Source organism: Neolamprologus multifasciatus, chromosome 14, assembly GCF_963576455.1.
Source record: "Neolamprologus multifasciatus chromosome 14, fNeoMul1.2, whole genome shotgun sequence".
Taxonomy (NCBI): Eukaryota; Metazoa; Chordata; class Actinopteri; order Cichliformes; family Cichlidae; genus Neolamprologus; species Neolamprologus multifasciatus.
Genome location: NC_140452.1, coordinates 2,045,499 through 2,063,516, shown reverse-complemented (window position 1 = coordinate 2,063,516; position 18,018 = coordinate 2,045,499). Strand labels below are relative to the sequence as shown.

General features: G+C 46.2%; 2 protein-coding genes across 8 annotated transcripts in view; both read right to left on the bottom strand.

Moving 5' to 3' along the window:
• Positions 1-14: 14 nt before the first annotated feature.
• Positions 15-16,710, bottom strand: LOC146502903 (uncharacterized). Of its 4 annotated transcripts, none has more exons than XM_085131332.1 (7): positions 16,572-16,710; positions 15,892-16,038; positions 13,428-13,559; positions 11,135-12,887; positions 8,013-8,427; positions 7,051-7,806; positions 15-4,259 (listed from the first exon to the last, which is right to left on the bottom strand). In XM_085131332.1, the coding sequence occupies exons 1-7, from the start codon at positions 16,575-16,577 to the stop codon at positions 1,925-1,927; spliced, it is 5,544 nt and encodes a 1,847-aa protein (XP_084987458.1). In that variant the 5' UTR covers positions 16,578-16,710; the 3' UTR covers positions 15-1,924. The 4 variants fall into 4 exon arrangements, with proteins under 4 accessions (XP_084987458.1, XP_084987460.1, XP_084987459.1 ...); XM_085131334.1 differs by having other exon boundaries at positions 7,051-7,749; XM_085131333.1 differs by having other exon boundaries at positions 13,428-13,556.
• An 802-nt stretch (positions 16,711-17,512) lies between these two features.
• The window catches only part of plekhg2 (pleckstrin homology domain containing, family G (with RhoGef domain) member 2), a 57,084-nt gene continuing 56,578 nt past the window's right edge, over positions 17,513-18,018 (bottom strand). For all 4 annotated transcript variants that reach the window (XM_085131336.1, XM_085131337.1, XM_085131338.1 and 1 more), the window contains one exon: positions 17,513-17,679. In XM_085131336.1, the coding sequence (XP_084987462.1) occupies positions 17,513-17,679 (167 nt within the window). The remainder of the gene's footprint in view (positions 17,680-18,018) is intronic.

Below are 18,018 nucleotides of genomic sequence, written 5' to 3'. Positions count from 1 at the left end.
GTCCCTCCCTGAGCCTGGATGTTTCTTCCTGTTAAAAGATTCAATTTTAGTTATACAACACCAAATCAGCAACAGTGGCCTCAAGGCGCTTTAATGTAAGGTAGAGCCTACAATAATACATACAGAGAAAAAGTGTGATTCAGTGCAGAGAGGTCTGTTAACACATAGTGACTGGAAAGGAAAAACTCAATGCATCATGGGAATCCCCGGCAGCCTACATCTATTGCAGCATAACTAAGGGAGGATTCAGGGTCACCTGGTCCAGCCCTAACTATATGCTTTAGCAAAAAGGAAAGTTTTAAGCCTAATCTTAAAAGTAGAGATAGTGTCTGTCTCCTGAATCCAAACTGGAAGCTGGTTCCACAGAAGAGGGGCCTGAAAACTGAAGGCTCTGCCTCCCATTCTACTTTTAAATACTCTAGGAACAACAAGTAGGCCTGCAGAGCGAGAGCGAAGTGCTCTAATAGGGTGATATGGTACTACAAGGTCATTAAGATAAGATGGGGCCTGATTATTTAAGACCTTGTATGTGAGGAGCAGGATTTTGAATTCTGGATTTAACAGGAAGCCAATGAAGGGAAGCCAAAACAGGAGAAATATGCTCTCTTTCTAGTCCCTGTCAGGACTCTTGCTGCAGCATTTTGGATTAACTGAAGGCTTTTCAGGGAGTTTTTAGGAGTTCCCACTGCTACTCATATGGGGTTGTCTGATTGTTAGGCTTTCTTTATAATACTGTAAGGTTTTTAGCCTACAATATGAAGCACTTTGAAGCAACTGTTGCTGTGTCTTGGAATTATATAAATAAAAGTGCAGTGAAAAGAAAAATCTCAGTGAAAATATGTGTCCAAACTGAGGAGCGACCCAAGTCTGCTCCAGTATCCATCATGGCAACCTCTGGAGTTCACGAGTTTTCTGGAGGAGGTTTCTGGACGGCACTGGTGTCTGCAGGGTGAGTACCAAGTTCAACAAAAACACAGATATCAGCTTGGTCTGAAGTTAAAAGTAAAACTTTACCAGACACGTCATGTCAAACGTACACACGCATACACTCACTCAATGCATGCACCCAAGAGCTGAAGACACTGTGCAAAAAGACCAAAATTACTTTAAGGATATTAAGTGCCAAAGAAAATAAGACTAACTTCATAAATAAACAATAAGATAAAAAAAGAAGGAAAAAGGATTAAAAAAAGAGATGGATCATTAACCACAGTCATCACCAACTGTTAACACTGGCCTCAGACAGCCGCATATGGATGCTTGTATGATGAGAAAAGATCACAAAAATAATACACATGATTGGATACAGCATAGTTGGACGTCTGTTTGCAGGGTTGGGATGTGCTCCAGCTCAATAAATGCTAAAAGTTTGAAAGTCTTTTCCACAAAAAAGTCTCAAATGCATCCACAGGTAGTCCAGGACTGATCAAAGCGATCTTCCAACCTTTAGCTGGTCATAATCCATCACATCCAGCTGTGGACGGACGGGGGGATCACATAGGAACAGTGTTACTTACAAAGTCCTTTATTCTGCGCCGTATCCTGACCTTTCTGCAGTTGCATCAGCATTCAAAGTCAGAAAAGAACGTGAGGCCCGTATAAACAATGGGCTCAGTTTCCTGATGAACCTTCAGGTATGAGTTGTGGAAGTTTTGGTCCCATCAGAGTCATGAAAGGAGGATAAAGATGACACGTTAACGTTTTGACCGAGGGCTGCTTCAGGCCCACCCCTCGCTCACCACTTCCTGTTTCCTAACCAACCTGTGACGTCCATCTTTTATAACAGACAGCGACATGTGAAGACTGCACATATAAAACATCTATCTACACGGCGAGATGAGGTCGGGACCATTCGTGAGAACCACGTCCGCTTCGCACATATTTTCCCTTCTGGCTCCATGAATGAACGACTAGTCTCACTGCTTTATATCCTGTTACAGTTCTGAGGAAGAGCTGAAGGAAGCTGTGAGAGTCCGTTGATGCTTACTCTCCTCACCATCTGCCCCTGTGCTGCGACTCCAGCTGCTGCTCCACCCTGCAGGGTTTGGGTTAGGCTAACTTGGGCCGTGCTGAAGGAGGTTATTCTGCCACTTCCAGCAATTTGCAGGTTGACTGTGGTGGCATAACTGGCCTTGTGGTTGCCCTGTTTGGGTAGCGGTGATGCTCTTGAGGGCAGGGGAGAAGAGACTGGGGGCACAGGAGGTGCTGTGGTGTAGATTTGAACCTGAGGCGGTGGTTTGATGTGGAATTGGTGGTGTTGGTAGGGGGCGGGTGGAGGAGAGGTCATTCCTGAGGTGGACAGAGTCAGGCTTGAGGAGGGTCGGCTAAGGTAGGCGCAGATCAGCTGGCTCCGACAGTTTCCCTGCTCTAACTCGGGGTCTTCCCAGTCTACCTGCCTGTCTGATGAAGCAGTGGAGGACACAGGGGTAGGAGACGAGGCGCTGATGGTGCAAGCATCGCCTGTATCCGGGATATCCGTTCCATTGTATTTGTTTGAAAGCTCTCGCACATCTGGCCAGGGCACGCTGGTAAAATGCTGCCCACCCCCGGTGCCGTTCCCTGGGGGAAACTTGCTGGATGAGGGCGGGGACTGAAGCCCATTTTCAGGGCTGAGGCATGCGGGCGAGCTGCTGTAAGAGGACCATCCACTCCTTGGACTGACTGGACAGGACTCGTGTTGGTCAAAGGAAGGACGGGCATTTCCACTGAGACCTAGGGACCTTCGGCTGCTGTCCGCCCAGGAACGTCGCTGGGCAGCAGCGTTGAGCCGGGCGGGGCTGGAAGGTCTGTCGGCCAGGCTGGAGGAGAAAGACCTGCGGAGGCTTAGGGAGGTGGTAGGGCAGGGTCCAGAAGGGAAAGATCCTTTGAAACCACTCTGTGGGACAAAGGAGGACGAAGAAGAAGTTGGGAAAGACGCCAATGTTGATGAAAGAGAAGGAGAGGCAGAGGAGGAAACATATCTAGCGTTTCTCGGCTGAGGTGTCGCAACGTTGTTTGCCCAAACATTGACTGACACACCGATAGGAGGCGGGGAGAGGATCCGCGGGCTCGGACATGAAGAAGAACTCATGGGAGAGGTGATGGGAAGCTCCAAACTTAGACCTAATGGGTTATGGGAACTTGCACTTCCTACCCTTGCGCTCCGGGGATGGGGCGGTTTATTTGCCATGGGGGAGGAGAAATTGTGCTGTGGAGGTGGAGAGCAGAGGTGGATGAGTGAAGCCGGAGAGGGAGATGGGGACTGGACTCGTGAGTTGGGTTCGGATGCGGAGAAAGGCCGGGCTACGCGGTTGTGTGATCCTGACCAGAGGGAATCTTGGGATTGTTGCTTTACCGCGGCGTTACTGCTCCCATTGGAGAACGCCTCCTTCTGTGGACTTACCAACCAACCTCCATTACTCAGAGCGCTGTTGAAGCTCACGTGACCGATCGCTGTGCTGTGATTGTTGTTGTTGTTTGAATTCTGTGAAGAACCAGTTTTGCTGTGAAGGAATGAGGGACGTGGTGACGAGGATGAAGCGTAGGCCGGCTGGTAATGGGATGGACTTGGAGAGCGTTGGGAAAGAGAGGGAGGAGAAGATGGCGTGAGGGACGGAGAAGTGCAAGAGGTCCGGAGAGTGGACGGTGGGCATCTTGGATGTTGGTACCCATCCTTGGAACATCCTAACTGAGCATAAGCAGGTGTGCTGGAAGGAGGTTTGGGAGAAGGGGAACGCCGTCGTAAGTGAGAGGAAGGTAAGGAGGGACTTAGATTCACGCTGCTGCGGGCAGTGTTGTCTTTTGCCATACTCTGACTGATGGACTGACTGATGCAGGAGGCAGCTAAGGATTTGGTAAATGTGGAGGAAGAAGTGATGGGGGAGGAGCATGTGGGAGAGCGAAGGGTAGAGGATGATGTAGGGGAGGGAGGAGGGCCTCTTACAGATGATGAGGAAGATGCAGGAGAGGGGGTAGACGGGGCTTTCCTGGTTAAAGGGGGAGTCGGAGATAAGCTGGAAAGAGCCTTGGAGATGTTGTTTGGGCATACAGGAGTGGGAGAAGATGCTGGAATAAGCCTGAACGGTGAGGAGCAAGGTGGTGCTCGTACTGAGGAGGTAGGAGGAGCTCTGTGAGGAGAAGGAGAGCGGTGTCTCAGGCTGGGTTTGAAGGCCGAGGGTGCAGAGGTGCCCTGGTCAGGGGGGGTAATAGCCGGGGTAGCTCTCTCCTCCTGAGTCTTGAACGTCGGAAGTTTGGTCGGGAATCCTGGCTCTCTTGGGTCCCTGTAAGTTACAGAGAAGCACAGGTTTAAAAACATCTAGTTTATCAAATTAAATAAAACAATCACTGCAGTTATATTTAACCCTTTAAGACCTACGATAGAACCAAGTCCGCCAGAGCTTATATTATATGTTTACATGCTGTGGAGCCATTTTTGGGAGCATTTCAAGTTGCTATACATCAATACAACCATTACAGCCTAAATTTTAATAATATGTCTGCATTAAGTGCATAGTAATTACATAAATTGCAAAAAAGTGCAATAAACTACAAAAAAATTGAAAATCGTTTTGTCTTTTTAACATATATTTCTAGTTAGAGAAATTTAAGAGGCTTATCCCTCAAAACTGTAAATACAAAAAAGTTGCACAAAATAGTTTCTCACCACAGGAAATTTATTTTGAGTGTCTTCATAGTTTTATTTTTGAAATACACCAATTTTTATACACTGCAGGAAAAAAGAAAATAAATATTATAATGCAAATTTGCAAAAAAGCAGCATATGCATCAAAATAAACTATTTCCAGCAGTGCAATATGAATCCTAAGCATCCCAGAAATGACACAGAAAGTCATAAAGTCAAACATAACTTTTAAAAACACCAGTATAGGCTCATGAGGCCCTGATGGTAAAAAACTACATTTCTGCAAAATGACGTCACTTCCTGTTTGGGGCAGGTCATGGCGGACATGCGATAGTTCGCGCTGATGGACGTAGGAAGTGTTACGAACAGCTGATCGGATCAGCAAAGCGTGTTTCTGGAATATTATGTTTTTGTTGCTGCAAGTGCTTTTTATGCAGTTTTTGCAAAGTTATATGTGGAAGGAAACTGTGACCGAGGACAAGCTGATGGCATAAGATGTAAGTACAACTCCTCCGGTTTCATATGCAAAAAAAATTATTGCACTAGCTCACGTGGTTGCAGAGCTACCGGGATTTAAATGTAGTTACGCAAAATGGAGCGTGCTGCTCTGACCGGCTTTAAAGGGTTAAAGAAGCTTCCCTGGCATGGGCGTTGTGACTCTCGTCTTTCCACATGATAAAAACGCAGCTAACACTACAGCAGAAGGGCCAAAAATGGCACTTTAAGCTTAATGTAAAGAACATTCACTAGTTCACATCCTAATTTAGGTTTAATGGCAGATGATGTGAGCGTGAATTGAAGCTCTGGTTTGGGAAAGGCCTCAGAGGCGACTGGCAGCGGCTCCTGGGCCGGACGGATCCCCGTGAGCTAACTTTCTTATCAGTACTCTGTAATGTCAGTGTTCTCCTTTCACTGTGGCTTCAGCTGCAGTTTAAGAGAGTTAAACTATTCTGACTGACCACAAGTGAGGGATAGTTTCTTTCCTTAAATTATAGATGTTTTCCCTCCTACTTTGACTGGTACGATCTTACTTCTGCCAGAATCTGAAACCCAGTTGAGTCCTTCTATCCGACCAGTTTCACAGAAATGTTTTCTCCCCTTGTTAAGCCACTGAACTTTGACCAGCATAGAAAGCGACGACCCAGTGTTGTCTCTACATATAAGAGACGACTTAGAAAAGAAGCAGGTTTAATTGCATCTTTAGGCTCCTTGTTGCCAGCAGCCAGTCAGAAACACATCATTTGTTCCCATTTTCTTAGATGAATCCATGAAAAATGTCAAAAATAACGATAAAGATAGTTTGATATGAAATAGTATTTTTGCACCAACAAACTGATCAGCTGTTAGCTGAGAGTATCTCAGCATGGCGTGCAGCGTGTTCTGAAAAATCTGAAGGAAAGTGAAGGACAAAAGAAGAGGTTTGATCTACAGTGTCTGAAACGACGTCCATAAGAAAGAGGAAGAAAATCTTCATCCTTCACCGAAACTTCGTCAGAAACGTCTCAGTGGAAGCACGTCTGCCAGAAGGCCGTTAATGAAGAGAAACGTGGTGAAAAGGTGAGGCATGAAAACGACACAAGAACTGGACTGAAAATCAGGTCTGATGGATCCATGTGTGAAAGAGCCCAGACCTCAAAATCACTGAAGCAGTGAGAGATCATCCTGACAGAGAAGAGCAAGAAGGCAGAAACATCCAAAGAGGAGCTTTGAACGTCCTTCAAGAAGCCCAGAGAAGTATTCCTGAAGATTCCTGAAGAAACACGGACAATTAAGGTGGTCAAACTAAACATGGACTTTCAAGTTCTTTAGAAGTGTACAAAGTATAAAACGCTTTAGTGGTAACAGAAAGTTGTGATGTGACAAACAGTAAATTATGTGGCTGAAGGCAAATTCTTCTACTGATCAGAAGCCAAATAAAATTTAGTCTGGCTTGAAATCAAGTGCCAAAGATTATAAGAGGAAGAGAAGCTCGAGGCAAACGCTTTAATGAAAACATTTGTCCTGGCTTGAACTTCACCTTCGTGTTAATACAGCCACATTTCATTTCTTATATGAAAGAAGAAAAAGGAAGCAGATCGAAATATGTTAAACTGAAAAGCTCGGGCTCGGCTCGCTGGTTTATTCGGGTTTCGAGTTCATAAACACCTTATTGGCCACCATCAGATTATTATTATTACTTATTACTTATCCAATTGCTCACGAAATGTCTAAAGTGCAGTTATTCTGCTCATTTCCTGCTGCACGCTTTTAGTTATCTAACTGTGCATGAGTCACACTTCAGAAATATCAGCTCTTGACTAACTGCCAGTCACACACTCTTGGGAGCTCTCAGAGCTCTGAGAGCTCTCAGAGCTCTCAGAGCAGAGTCAGCTTGCACAGATTCTGCGTTTTCTGCACGTTTGCTTGTCAGTTATCAGCTCCATACACACCTGTGGTCACCTTCAGCCATGCTATTGACATTCGGGGGATCAGATGAAGCCCGTTCGCCCAGCGTCGTCAGCAGCTCGAGCGGCCTTTGGCTGGTGAATGTTGGCAGATGGTCTTCAGACTGCAGCTGAGTGGGGTTTGATGGACTTGGTTCGTTTTCTCTTAAACTGCGATGCCCTGGGGTTTCTGTGAGGCAGCTGACGTGTGAAGAGCCAGAGGCTGTGAGTAAGAGAAGACTCTGGGAAGGCTGAGCAGGAAGCTCTCCGAAGGGTCTCCATTCACCAAAGCGCCCTGCTGAACCCTCATTGCTGGAGAGTTCCTCTGCTGATGTCTTCTGCGGACGCTGGTTTTGCAGCACAGTGCTGCCCTCCTCTGTTTCTCTCTGCTCTCTGCTCGGCCCCGGGTGAGGTCTTGCAGAGCTGTTGCACTTTCCTGAAGACGCGTCTGCGTCTGCATTTCCTGTGCAAACACTGAATTCAGGCGCCGCGTAAACATTCACGTCGTTGCTCAGCGTATCCTTGCTATCTGTGGAGCTGTGTTCTACTCTAGCTTGTATATGTTGTTCAGCTGCTGCGTCCTGCTTGTCTTGGTCTTGGCAGTGCTCAGCACACAGACGTGGCTCCGAGGGAGCGGGTTGGCTGATGACTTCTCCAGACTCTCTGGCTGAATAAGCATGGCGCCGACCACTCTGCTGCTCCGGCCTGCAGCAACCACAAGGAGAAGAGCAGAAGGAATGAATCTGCTGCTGCTGCTCTGAACTGCAAACCAAAATTAGATAATCTCACTCATTTCATTGTGCACCATGGTGAGCCTAAAAAATGCTAGAAATGCTAGAAAGACCATTTCATGTCATGCTTGTGGTTTCTGTTTATTCATGCATGTATATAATTAACCATAATTTATCATTTCAACTCATTTTTTGTACTCAATCCTTTCATTTTTACTTAATTAGTGAAGTACTCACACATCTGGATGCACATCCCTGTTCTCATGCAGGGGGTCACCCCTGGAGGAGTCCTTGTTACTGGCAGGGCAGCACAAACTGGAGCTCCAGTCTCCAGCTTGTGTCCTGAGATGCTGAATGGTTGTTGTAGAAGATGAGGATGCTCCAGGTGAGGCGTACCTGTGCTCACAGCTGTTCACCTGGGTCAGACTGGATGATTGGTTGCTTAACAAAGGGGCTGGATTTTCTCGAGGTGTGGTGGAGGTCTGGGAAGTTTCACTCAGGGTACGGCCCACACCGGAGTCTCTTTCTCTGGTCACAGCAGAGATGAAGTCTCTCGGCCTGGAGAGGCTAATTCCATTCGTCATCAGTTCTTTGACAAACACGTGACCAAACAACTGAGGGTCAACTGGCTCCATCGCAGCCTCCTGGACATCTGGGAAAAAACAATGAAATATAGAGTATGAACCATATCATAGACCAAGCCTATTCAAATGGCGGCCCGCGGGCCAAATGCGGCCCAGAAGCAACCTGCGAGTGGCCCTGCCTGTGGTCCTGGCAGAAACACAGAGAAAACGCAAAAAATTAATTCGTTAATTAATTTTTAAAAAATTAAAAAATCCTACAGCGTAGTGTAGACTGTGAATGCAACACTTCAGTAGCCTAGCAATATTTAACCCACAATGCACCGTGATGTAAACATATTAAACAATCATCGTAATATATGATGCGACAACAGCACGTCTTTCTCTCTCCAAAAGCGCAAAATTGACAATGAACCCTGCCTGGACTGACAAATACTTATTCATTTAACGCCAAACCCAAACGCCAAACCAAAGTGTTTAATTTGCAGTAAGTGTGTTGCTGTACTTACGAAGGCACCACAATGACAAACACCAGACTTTCTACACAAACTTCCCAGAGCAATCTCAGGAGAGGGCTGCAAAAGTACAGTTTAACTGCGAGTTTAATAATCTTACAACCGGAGTTGTACTACCATGGTGAGGGTCCTGTACAGCCCAAGAGAGCTGCAGCAGCTTCCCTTCGTGTTTGCTTCTTGGCGAAGAAGAAAAGGCCTTTCACAGATTCTGAAACAGTGAAATACTGCATGCTGGTCGTGGTGGATGCGGTGAAAAGTGACGAAGAAATTAAAGTAAGTGTGACATCTGCTATTAAAAATGTACCCCTGTCAGACAGTTCAAATATTCGTAGAGTTGAAGTTCTGGCGTCAGAAGAGTTTGAAATGCTGTTAGATGACCTGAAGAAAACTGATGTGATGTCTATAGCAGGAGATCACAGACAGAACTGATGATGCACAGTTGTGCATATATGTCCGTTTTTTTGGATGGGAAATTGCTCGGCTTACTACCGTTAGAGGGACACACAGCTGGCGAAATAATGTTTGAGAAGATTTCAGCTCTTTTTGAGGAAAATGGTCTGGATATGAAGCGTGTCTGTATACTTGTGACAGATGGGGCTCCATCCATGGCAGGAAAAGGGAGTGGTCAGCAAAATATTTATTTTAATTTGAAAGGGAATTATCAAAATGTTTTTTTGTTATTATTATTTCAAATGTGCAAAAAATAGTTTAGTTATAGTTCCCCTTTTTAAATGGACCTTTTGGTGTGCATTTGTGAGGTCACCAGATTTACAGGGGAAAAGGAATAAAAAAATTACTTGTTTTTCAACACAGTTGTGTGGGTTTGAAACTGATCGTGATCTGCTGCTTACTGGCTGCAAAAAAATATCTGGCCCAGATAAATTCCTCGGTTTGAAAATCTGGCCCAACTAACTTCTTAGTTGAATAGTTATGGTGTAGACTATTGGACCCGGGCCCTGTTGGGAGTCATTAATCTGGTGAGAAATGAATCTGTTTAGTGTGGGTGGGGCTTTATATTCATACGACCAGTCCATATGATGGGCGGCGCCCACAGACGCAGCGTGCTCCTCACGTTCGCTGCTTTGTATTTTATACTTTCTAAGTGTATATGTGTGGGCGATTGTGTTTTTCACTCTATATCGAGTAGAGTCCACTTACAGTCGTCAGGACCTTTTGAGTTTGGGGCTACGCTGTGCAAGGATCAGACTATCACCACTTCCCTGGCGTTGCGTAGACATAATAAGAACTCCAGAGTCTCCGTAGTTGGTTCTTCCCAGTGGCAAACCAAAGAGGAAATGTAAACAACGGAGGCGAAAGCATGGCTGCCGGGCCGCCCACGAAAAACAAACATTTAAGCCACTGCTTCCAAGTATTTTCCTGTCCAACAAAACAGACGAATCAACGGGTGTGTATGGGACAGCAGCGTTATACTGCTCACAGAGACCTGGCTGCAGCAAAACACACTGGATAAAGCCTACAGCAACATCTACCACATTGGTTTGTTAGACCACAGTTCCCTGCTGATCCCTGCATGCACGTTAGGAGGAGAGCCCCCAGCCTCAAAGAAAACCTGGCCAGAAGGTCATCACATCAGCTGCAGGACTGGACGGTGTTCGAACACCAGGACCTCGAAGAGCACACAACATCAGTGCTCTCATATATTAACTTCTGTGTCAACAGTGGTACAAACGTCTCCGGGTGTATTGTAACCAGAAACCTTGGATGACTAAAGAGGTCCAGGACCCGTGACGCCGCTTTCAGATACGCAGTCCAGTGCAGCCAGATCTGAGCTGAAAAGAGGCAACAGAGAGGCCAAGGCAGCGTACAAGAGAAGGATCGAAGACCACTTCAGCAACAACTCAGGACAGGTACGGCAGCGAGCACACCACCATCTCTCACCTGGAACAACAGGGCGTTACACGAGGCTGCTCTTTCTTGACTTCAGCACTGCTTTTAATTTGATAATCCACAGACAGACTAATAGTAAAACTGCTCGGACTTCCTTCTACCACGTGCAGCTGGATCAGAGACTTCCTCTGAGACCGTGGATACAGTGTTTATTATTTTTTCATTTTTTGTATTTATTAAGTTACCGTGTTGTGTTGTTTGTGTTGTGTTGTGTTGTGTTGTGCATAATGCCGACGTGGGACTGACAAATAAGAGAGATCTTATCTTATGCTAACACAATAATTTGGTCCTGGACTGTCTTTAAAAAACCCAAAGTAACAGCATCTTAGAGGAAGTCTTAGGAAAGGCAGCTCACCTGGTGTGAGGCTCTCTGCTGTCTTTACTGTCCTCTCTTCCTGGATCCAGCTCATGGTTTGAATCTGGTTCTGGTCTTCAGTTTGAATCTGACATTGCTGCCTTTGTGTTGTGTTTTGGGTTTGAACTTTGACCATGGAGTAAGTTGCACATGTCGACTCTGACTGACCGGTTTCTGTTTCATATTGTTTTTGGTGCTCAGCTGTAACTTGAGCTTCGGCCTGTATCTGACTTCTACTTTGGCTCGGGCTCGAGGGTCCAGACAGTCTAGCAGAGACCACCGATTGGTTCCGTCCACTACCGGAGCGTTTTTGATGCAGGGGGACCTTCATGGTGCTGGCTTTGGCGCTGTACATTCGAGCCAGTGTTTGGACCTTGCTTAGAATACGCTCCGAGTTTTCTATCAGCACAGGGTCTACCACAGGGTTCGCCTCGAATAACCCGATACCAGCCACATCCGATCCCATGGTCTCAAACAGGGCTCGGTTAGCAGTGACAATCCTGGAGTGGCGAGACCATCGACCCACTTTTATCTGACTGGGAAGGTCCTCGAGGTTCCCGATGGCCTTTGCTTGGTCTCTGCTTCTGGTTCTAGTCCAGATGTTCTGGGTTTTTGTCTCAGGTTTTTCGCACGTATTCACAGGTGTAGAGGTTTCTTCATGGCTTCCATTAGCCTCTGTTGAGCCTGGTGGGTTAGCTTCATGCCCATTTGTAATAGCTTGGTTTCCAGCACCAGGTATGGTTGTTTGATCTCTGGACTCTCCTTCCATCTTCTCCTCCCGTCTTTCCACCAAAGATCCTTTGCAAACATTCTCATTTTGATCCTGAATCTTTGTTTCTTCTCCAACAGGCCTGCTTTGGTTTGATTGCAAATTTACCGGATTTGGAATCTCTTCCTCGTTACTCGCAGCAGAGGATGAAGACCTGACTCGGTCCTCTCCTCGAAAATCCAGAGAGCTCATTGGTTTATCAGCCTGTCCATCACTCTTTGCATCTGCTAGTACTGGAAATGGGGAGGAAACTGGACCAGAGGAAGAAAGGTGCTCCTTATCAGTATCTCTTTCTGGTTCTTCGAACTTGGACGGTCCACTTTCTGACTCCACCTGGTGACCACCGACATCAAAGCGTGACATGGTCTCCTTTACCAAGCCAGAGGGAATTTGTGAGAAACTGTTTCTCCTTTTTGACCCTACTTCTTCAGCAAGCTCTTCATCCTCTTCCTCTTCAGCCTCAGCTGCTGCCTCATAGTAACTTCTTATCTTTTCAATGATCTTCTTATCTCTCTTGGTGAGGTGGGAACCTCTTGTAGGCGGGTGGTATCTCTTGTTGGGCTGGTTAGGGGCTCCTAGATTTGAGGAGGAAGTTGTGGACTCTTCTTCTTCTATCGGTATGACTTTGTTTTTGCTTTCTTCCTCTTCTGAGATGAATCGATGAAGGTCTAGTGTTTGGGGTTGAACGATCTTGTGTCTACCCTCGTTTTCACTCGTTTTCGTCTTCTCTTTATCATTTTCTTGTACTTCTCCAAGCACTTCTGCTCCGTTTTCCACCTGACTTTCTGCAACTTGAATTTCTTGGACTTCACTTTCTGTTGTCTCATTTTCTCCAGTCTGACTTTGGACGATGTCATCCTCCATCTCTGCTCTTTCCTGTTCCTGTGGCATTGTGTGAGTTTGTTCTTGGCTGGAGGTGACTGGGGGCAGCGGGCAGGTGAAGTTGGTCTGGTTGGATAGAGGCTCTTTGGGCTCATCCTTGATCTGTACCGGGAAAAAAAGTAAGAAGAAACTTGCAGTCATATGAATCCTAGCTGGTGGGATATGGACACCCACCAGTGTGTTACTTAACAGTTTAGTGAATATTTTAAAGAAAAAGAAGGAAATCACTGGAATTTGTTCAAATATCTGCCTGAATTTGGTTTGTTAAATTAATAAAACCTAACTTGAACAAGAACAAGTGCAGTAAAGGAGTTGTTTGCTTGAGGTCATTGGTAATGGATGGTCTATCTTAAGGCTCTTTCCTGCTAAACATGCAATTTGTCATGTGATAAGATTTTAAGCCACAATGTTCAGATGTCCAAACCCAGGATTTGACCTCTTTATACATGAGGTTTCACAAAGGTTGGTCTTCAGTAAATCAGTGAATAATCAATGACATTGCAACATCGTGTGACAGTGTCACTGAATCTAAACAAGTATGGCTAGAAAGAAAAATATAGTCCACTCGAGGCTGACTCAGACTCGTGTCCTCAAACGTGGTTGACCACATGTGAAGTTATGGTGGGTGTTCTGTTTTCTAACCGTCATGTGAGTGTGGATGGCAGCGAGCCCCTCTCTGGCTCTACTCTGGTTGATGAACTCCAGGATCTCCTCTGTGATGGACAGAGTGGGAGGAGGACTGAAGGGGGTCAGCTCCTCTTCCTCCTCCTTCTCCTCATTTAAACAAAAATGAAAAGACACCATTAAAAGGATGCTATGAGTGTTTGATACAGTCCTGTTTTCAAACCTACTATCTGTGCACAAGTTTGATTAAATACATTTTATTATATTACTGTAGTGGGATTACAGTGGGGATTGGCTCAACTCAGGGCTATGAGCCGTTGTAAGTTTCCATCCATCCGTCTACTCACTCACTCACTCATCCATCCATCCATCCATCCGTCTACTCACTCACTCACTCATCCATCCATCTGTCTACTCACTCATCCATCCATTCACTCACTCACTCATCCATCCATCTGTCTACTCACTCATCCATCCATCTATCCGTCCGTCTACTCACTCACTCACTCACCCATCCATCTGTCTACTCACTCATCCATCCATTCACTCACTCACTCATCCATCCATCTGTCTACTCACTCATCCATCCATCCGTCTACTCACTCACTCATCCATCCATCCGTCTACTCACTCACTCATCCATCCATCCGTCTACTCACTCACTCATCCATCCATCCGTCTACTCACTCACTCATCCATCCATCCACTCATCCATCCATCCATCCGTCTACTCACTCATCTATCCATCCATCTGTCTACTCACTCACTCATCCATCCATCCACTCATCCATCCATCCATCTGTCTACTCACTCATCCATCCATCCATTCACTCATCCATCCATCTGTCTACTCACTCATCCATCCATCTGTCTACTCACTCATCCATCCATCCGTCTACTCACTCACTCACTCACCCATCCATCTGTCTACTCACTCATCCATCCATTCACTCACTCACTCACTCATCCATCCATCTGTCTACTCACTCATCCATCCATCCGTCTACTCACTCACTCATCCATCCATCTGTCTACTCACTCATCCATCCATCCATTCACTCATCCATCCATCTGTCTACTCACTCATCCATCCATCCGTCTACTCACTCACTCACTCACTCACCCATCCATCTGTCTACTCACTCATCCATCCATTCACTCACTCACTCACTCATCCATCCATCTGTCTACTCACTCATCCATCCATCCGTCTACTCACTCACTCATCCATCCATCCGTCTACTCACTCACTCATCCATCCATCCGTCCATCCATCCATCCATCCATCCATCCGTCTACTCACTCATCCATCCATCCATCCATCCGTCTACTCACTCATCCATCCATCCGTCTACTCACTCACTCACTCACCCATCCATCTGTCTACTCACTCATCCATCCATTCACTCACTCACTCATCCATCCATCCGTCTACTCACTCATCTATCCATCCATCCATTCACTCATCCATCCATCTGTCTACTCACTCATCCATCCATCTGTCTACTCACTCATCCATCCATCCATCCATCCATCCATCCGTCTACTCACTCATCCATCCATCCATCCGTCTACTCACTCATCCATCCATCCATCCATCCATCCGTCTACTCACTCATCCATCCATCCATCCATCTACTCACTCATCCATCCATCCATCCATCCATCCACTCACCCATCCATCCATCCATCCATCCACTCATCCATCTGTCTACTCACTCATCCATTCATCCATCCATTCACTCATCCATCCATCCATCCATCCATCCACTCACCCATCCATCCATCCACTCATCCATCCATCTGTCTACTCACCCATCCATCCATCCGTCTACTCACTCATCCATCCATCCATCCATCCATCCATCCGTCTACTCACTCATCCATCCATCCATCCGTCTACTCACTCATCGATCCATCCATCCATCCATCCATCCATCCATCCGTCTACTCACTCATCCATCCATCCATCCATCTACTCACTCATCCATCCATCCATCCATCCATCCACTCACCCATCCATCCATCCATCCACTCATCCATCTGTCTACTCACTCATCCATTCATCCATCCATTCACTCATCCATCCATCCATCCATCCATCCACTCATCCGTCTACTCACTCATCCATCCATCCATCCATTCACTCATCCATCCATCCATCCATTCACTCATCCATCCATCCATTCACTCATCCATCCATCCATCCGTCTACTCACTCATCCATCCGTCTACTCACTCATCCATCCATCCATCCATCCACTCATCCATACATCCATTCACTCATCCATCCATCCATCTATGAACTCATCCATCCATCCATCCATCCACTCATCCATCCATCCATTCACTCATCCATCCATCTGTCTACTCACTCATCCATCCATCTATTCACTCATCCATCCATCAGGTCAGCACTAACGCAGATACATCCTCCTCTGAGGCTGCCGTGCTGACGAGTGCTAGCACAAGCTAAAGTTACCTCCTCCTTGTTCGGTCGTAGCTGAGGCTTCAAACTGGCGCCGTCCCGCTCGGACTCCACCTCTATGACGGAGGAGGCCAACGTGCTGCTGCTGCCTGCTGAGCCCAGGCTGTCTGCGTGGCACAGCTCGCTTTCACTGCCCGCCTGCTGTTACAGTAACAGTTTTCTTTAGATTTACAGTCCAGCATAAACACCATGAAACCAGCAGTGCAAACTCACACTCATCACTGTTCAGCGCGTCCAAACTGAAATCACTGAAATCACCCTCAAACTACAGGCATACGTCTAAATGGACATAAATATACATATATACATATATAATGCATGTATGTATTATGTAATACATATATGGACATAAATGTGAATGTTCATGTTTAAGTTTCCTCCCATTCCCTCCCCGACATGCTCAGCACCCAACAAATTTATGAAGCGATAATAATAAGCTGGGTCAGCTGGACCTCATGAAAATATAACTGTACAGATTATAAAAATAAATAATAACTATTACCACAAGAAATCTTTAAATATTCATAAAAACAACAAACACAACCGTGTTTATATACTGATGTTATTGTGAATAAAACGATGTAGTTGAGATGTTGGACCAGAGGATCTTTGATGGTTAATTAAGCGTTTAATAGCTGAGCTGCACATTTGCCAGAAATCTGAACGCGTCTCACCTTCATAGCTGGGAGATTCCCGGGTGGAGCGAAGCGGTGGGGTGAGACGGGTGACAGATGCCATGATGGATGAGAACAAAGAGAACTATGTTATCAAAATATTATTATTGCTTTCAGGCACTTAGCAACTTGGCATCTGACTCTACATAACCACAAGTTTCATGTTTGAACAATGCTTGAGCCAGCGCTGCAGGCCCGAGCCAAACCCACACCTGGAGAGCTGCAGGAAACATGAGCCCGGTCTAAATTGCTTCCCGCAGTCAACGACATGCATATCGGAGCAAACACATTTCCAAGTTCAAACATGTCCCACTGTGGCAACCCCTCAGCTTTGCAGCTGCCAGCTTTCCCACTCAGACACAGACGTGATGTTTCAGAGCTCATCTTTCAGATTTCTGCACTTCAGCAGGTAAATGTCACTGCAGGGGCAACAGCTCCCCCTGGTGGTGGAACTGCACCATTTCACAAGTGGTGAAAAACAAGTTGTGGTGAACAGCTGTTGTTAGTTACTGAGATCCAGGCCCAGGACCAAAGTCCACACACTCGGACTGGGAGACTGGTTCACATGAGCTCACGGATTCTTTCTGAGCATCTCTGCCAGCTCCGCCCAAACCATTACCCACAATCCATACATGACTGTGGCACTAAACCTGGGTGCGTAACAAACGCACAAACATGCACAGAAGGAGCAATCCACCTGAAAATGACTGGAAAACTGGATTATTCACCAATATTGTTTTTGGATTTGTCTTAATTATTTAGTTTTGAAGTAAAACGAGTGGATGAAAGATGGAAGGAAGTCCGCAGTTCCTAAGGCCTAAGCGGCACATCCCGGCTCGTGCCGTCGTTTGAGTGGAGGAATCTCTGTGGGAGCTTTCTTTGCTCCTCCACGTGACACCGGAGCTGTGGCAGCTTTAAAACCCGATGAACTAAAACAACAATCATATCAGCGACGGCTTTTTCAACCTCCTGCAGAGAAATCGGACACGGTTCATTGTTTCATTTGAGCTCTCGGGGTGATGTTTGGGCTCGGGCCTCATCGTGTGGATAAGAGTCTGACTCGTCTCACCGGTGGGATGAAACACTGCTTCGATGTCTTTGGCAGGAGCTGGAACAGAGGAAGGGAGGCTGGTTATTGCAACGTAATATTTACTGTTACACAACGCGACACATGAAAGAGAACATGTTTTTGTTTCCTGCATTCGCCCTCGTTATGTCAGGAATCTTCATCTTACTGACTGAATACTTTCACCCACACAGACCTGGACCAGTACCTCACCTGTACTGGACTACATCTCCAAAACTACAGACAGTGTCACCACCCAGACACAGATCCCCATGTACCCCAACCAGAAGCCTTGGATGAACCGGGATGCGCAACACCGCCTTCAGGAGGAGACGCACACGCCTACAATAAAACAAATCGATTCAGGATTTTAATGAATCG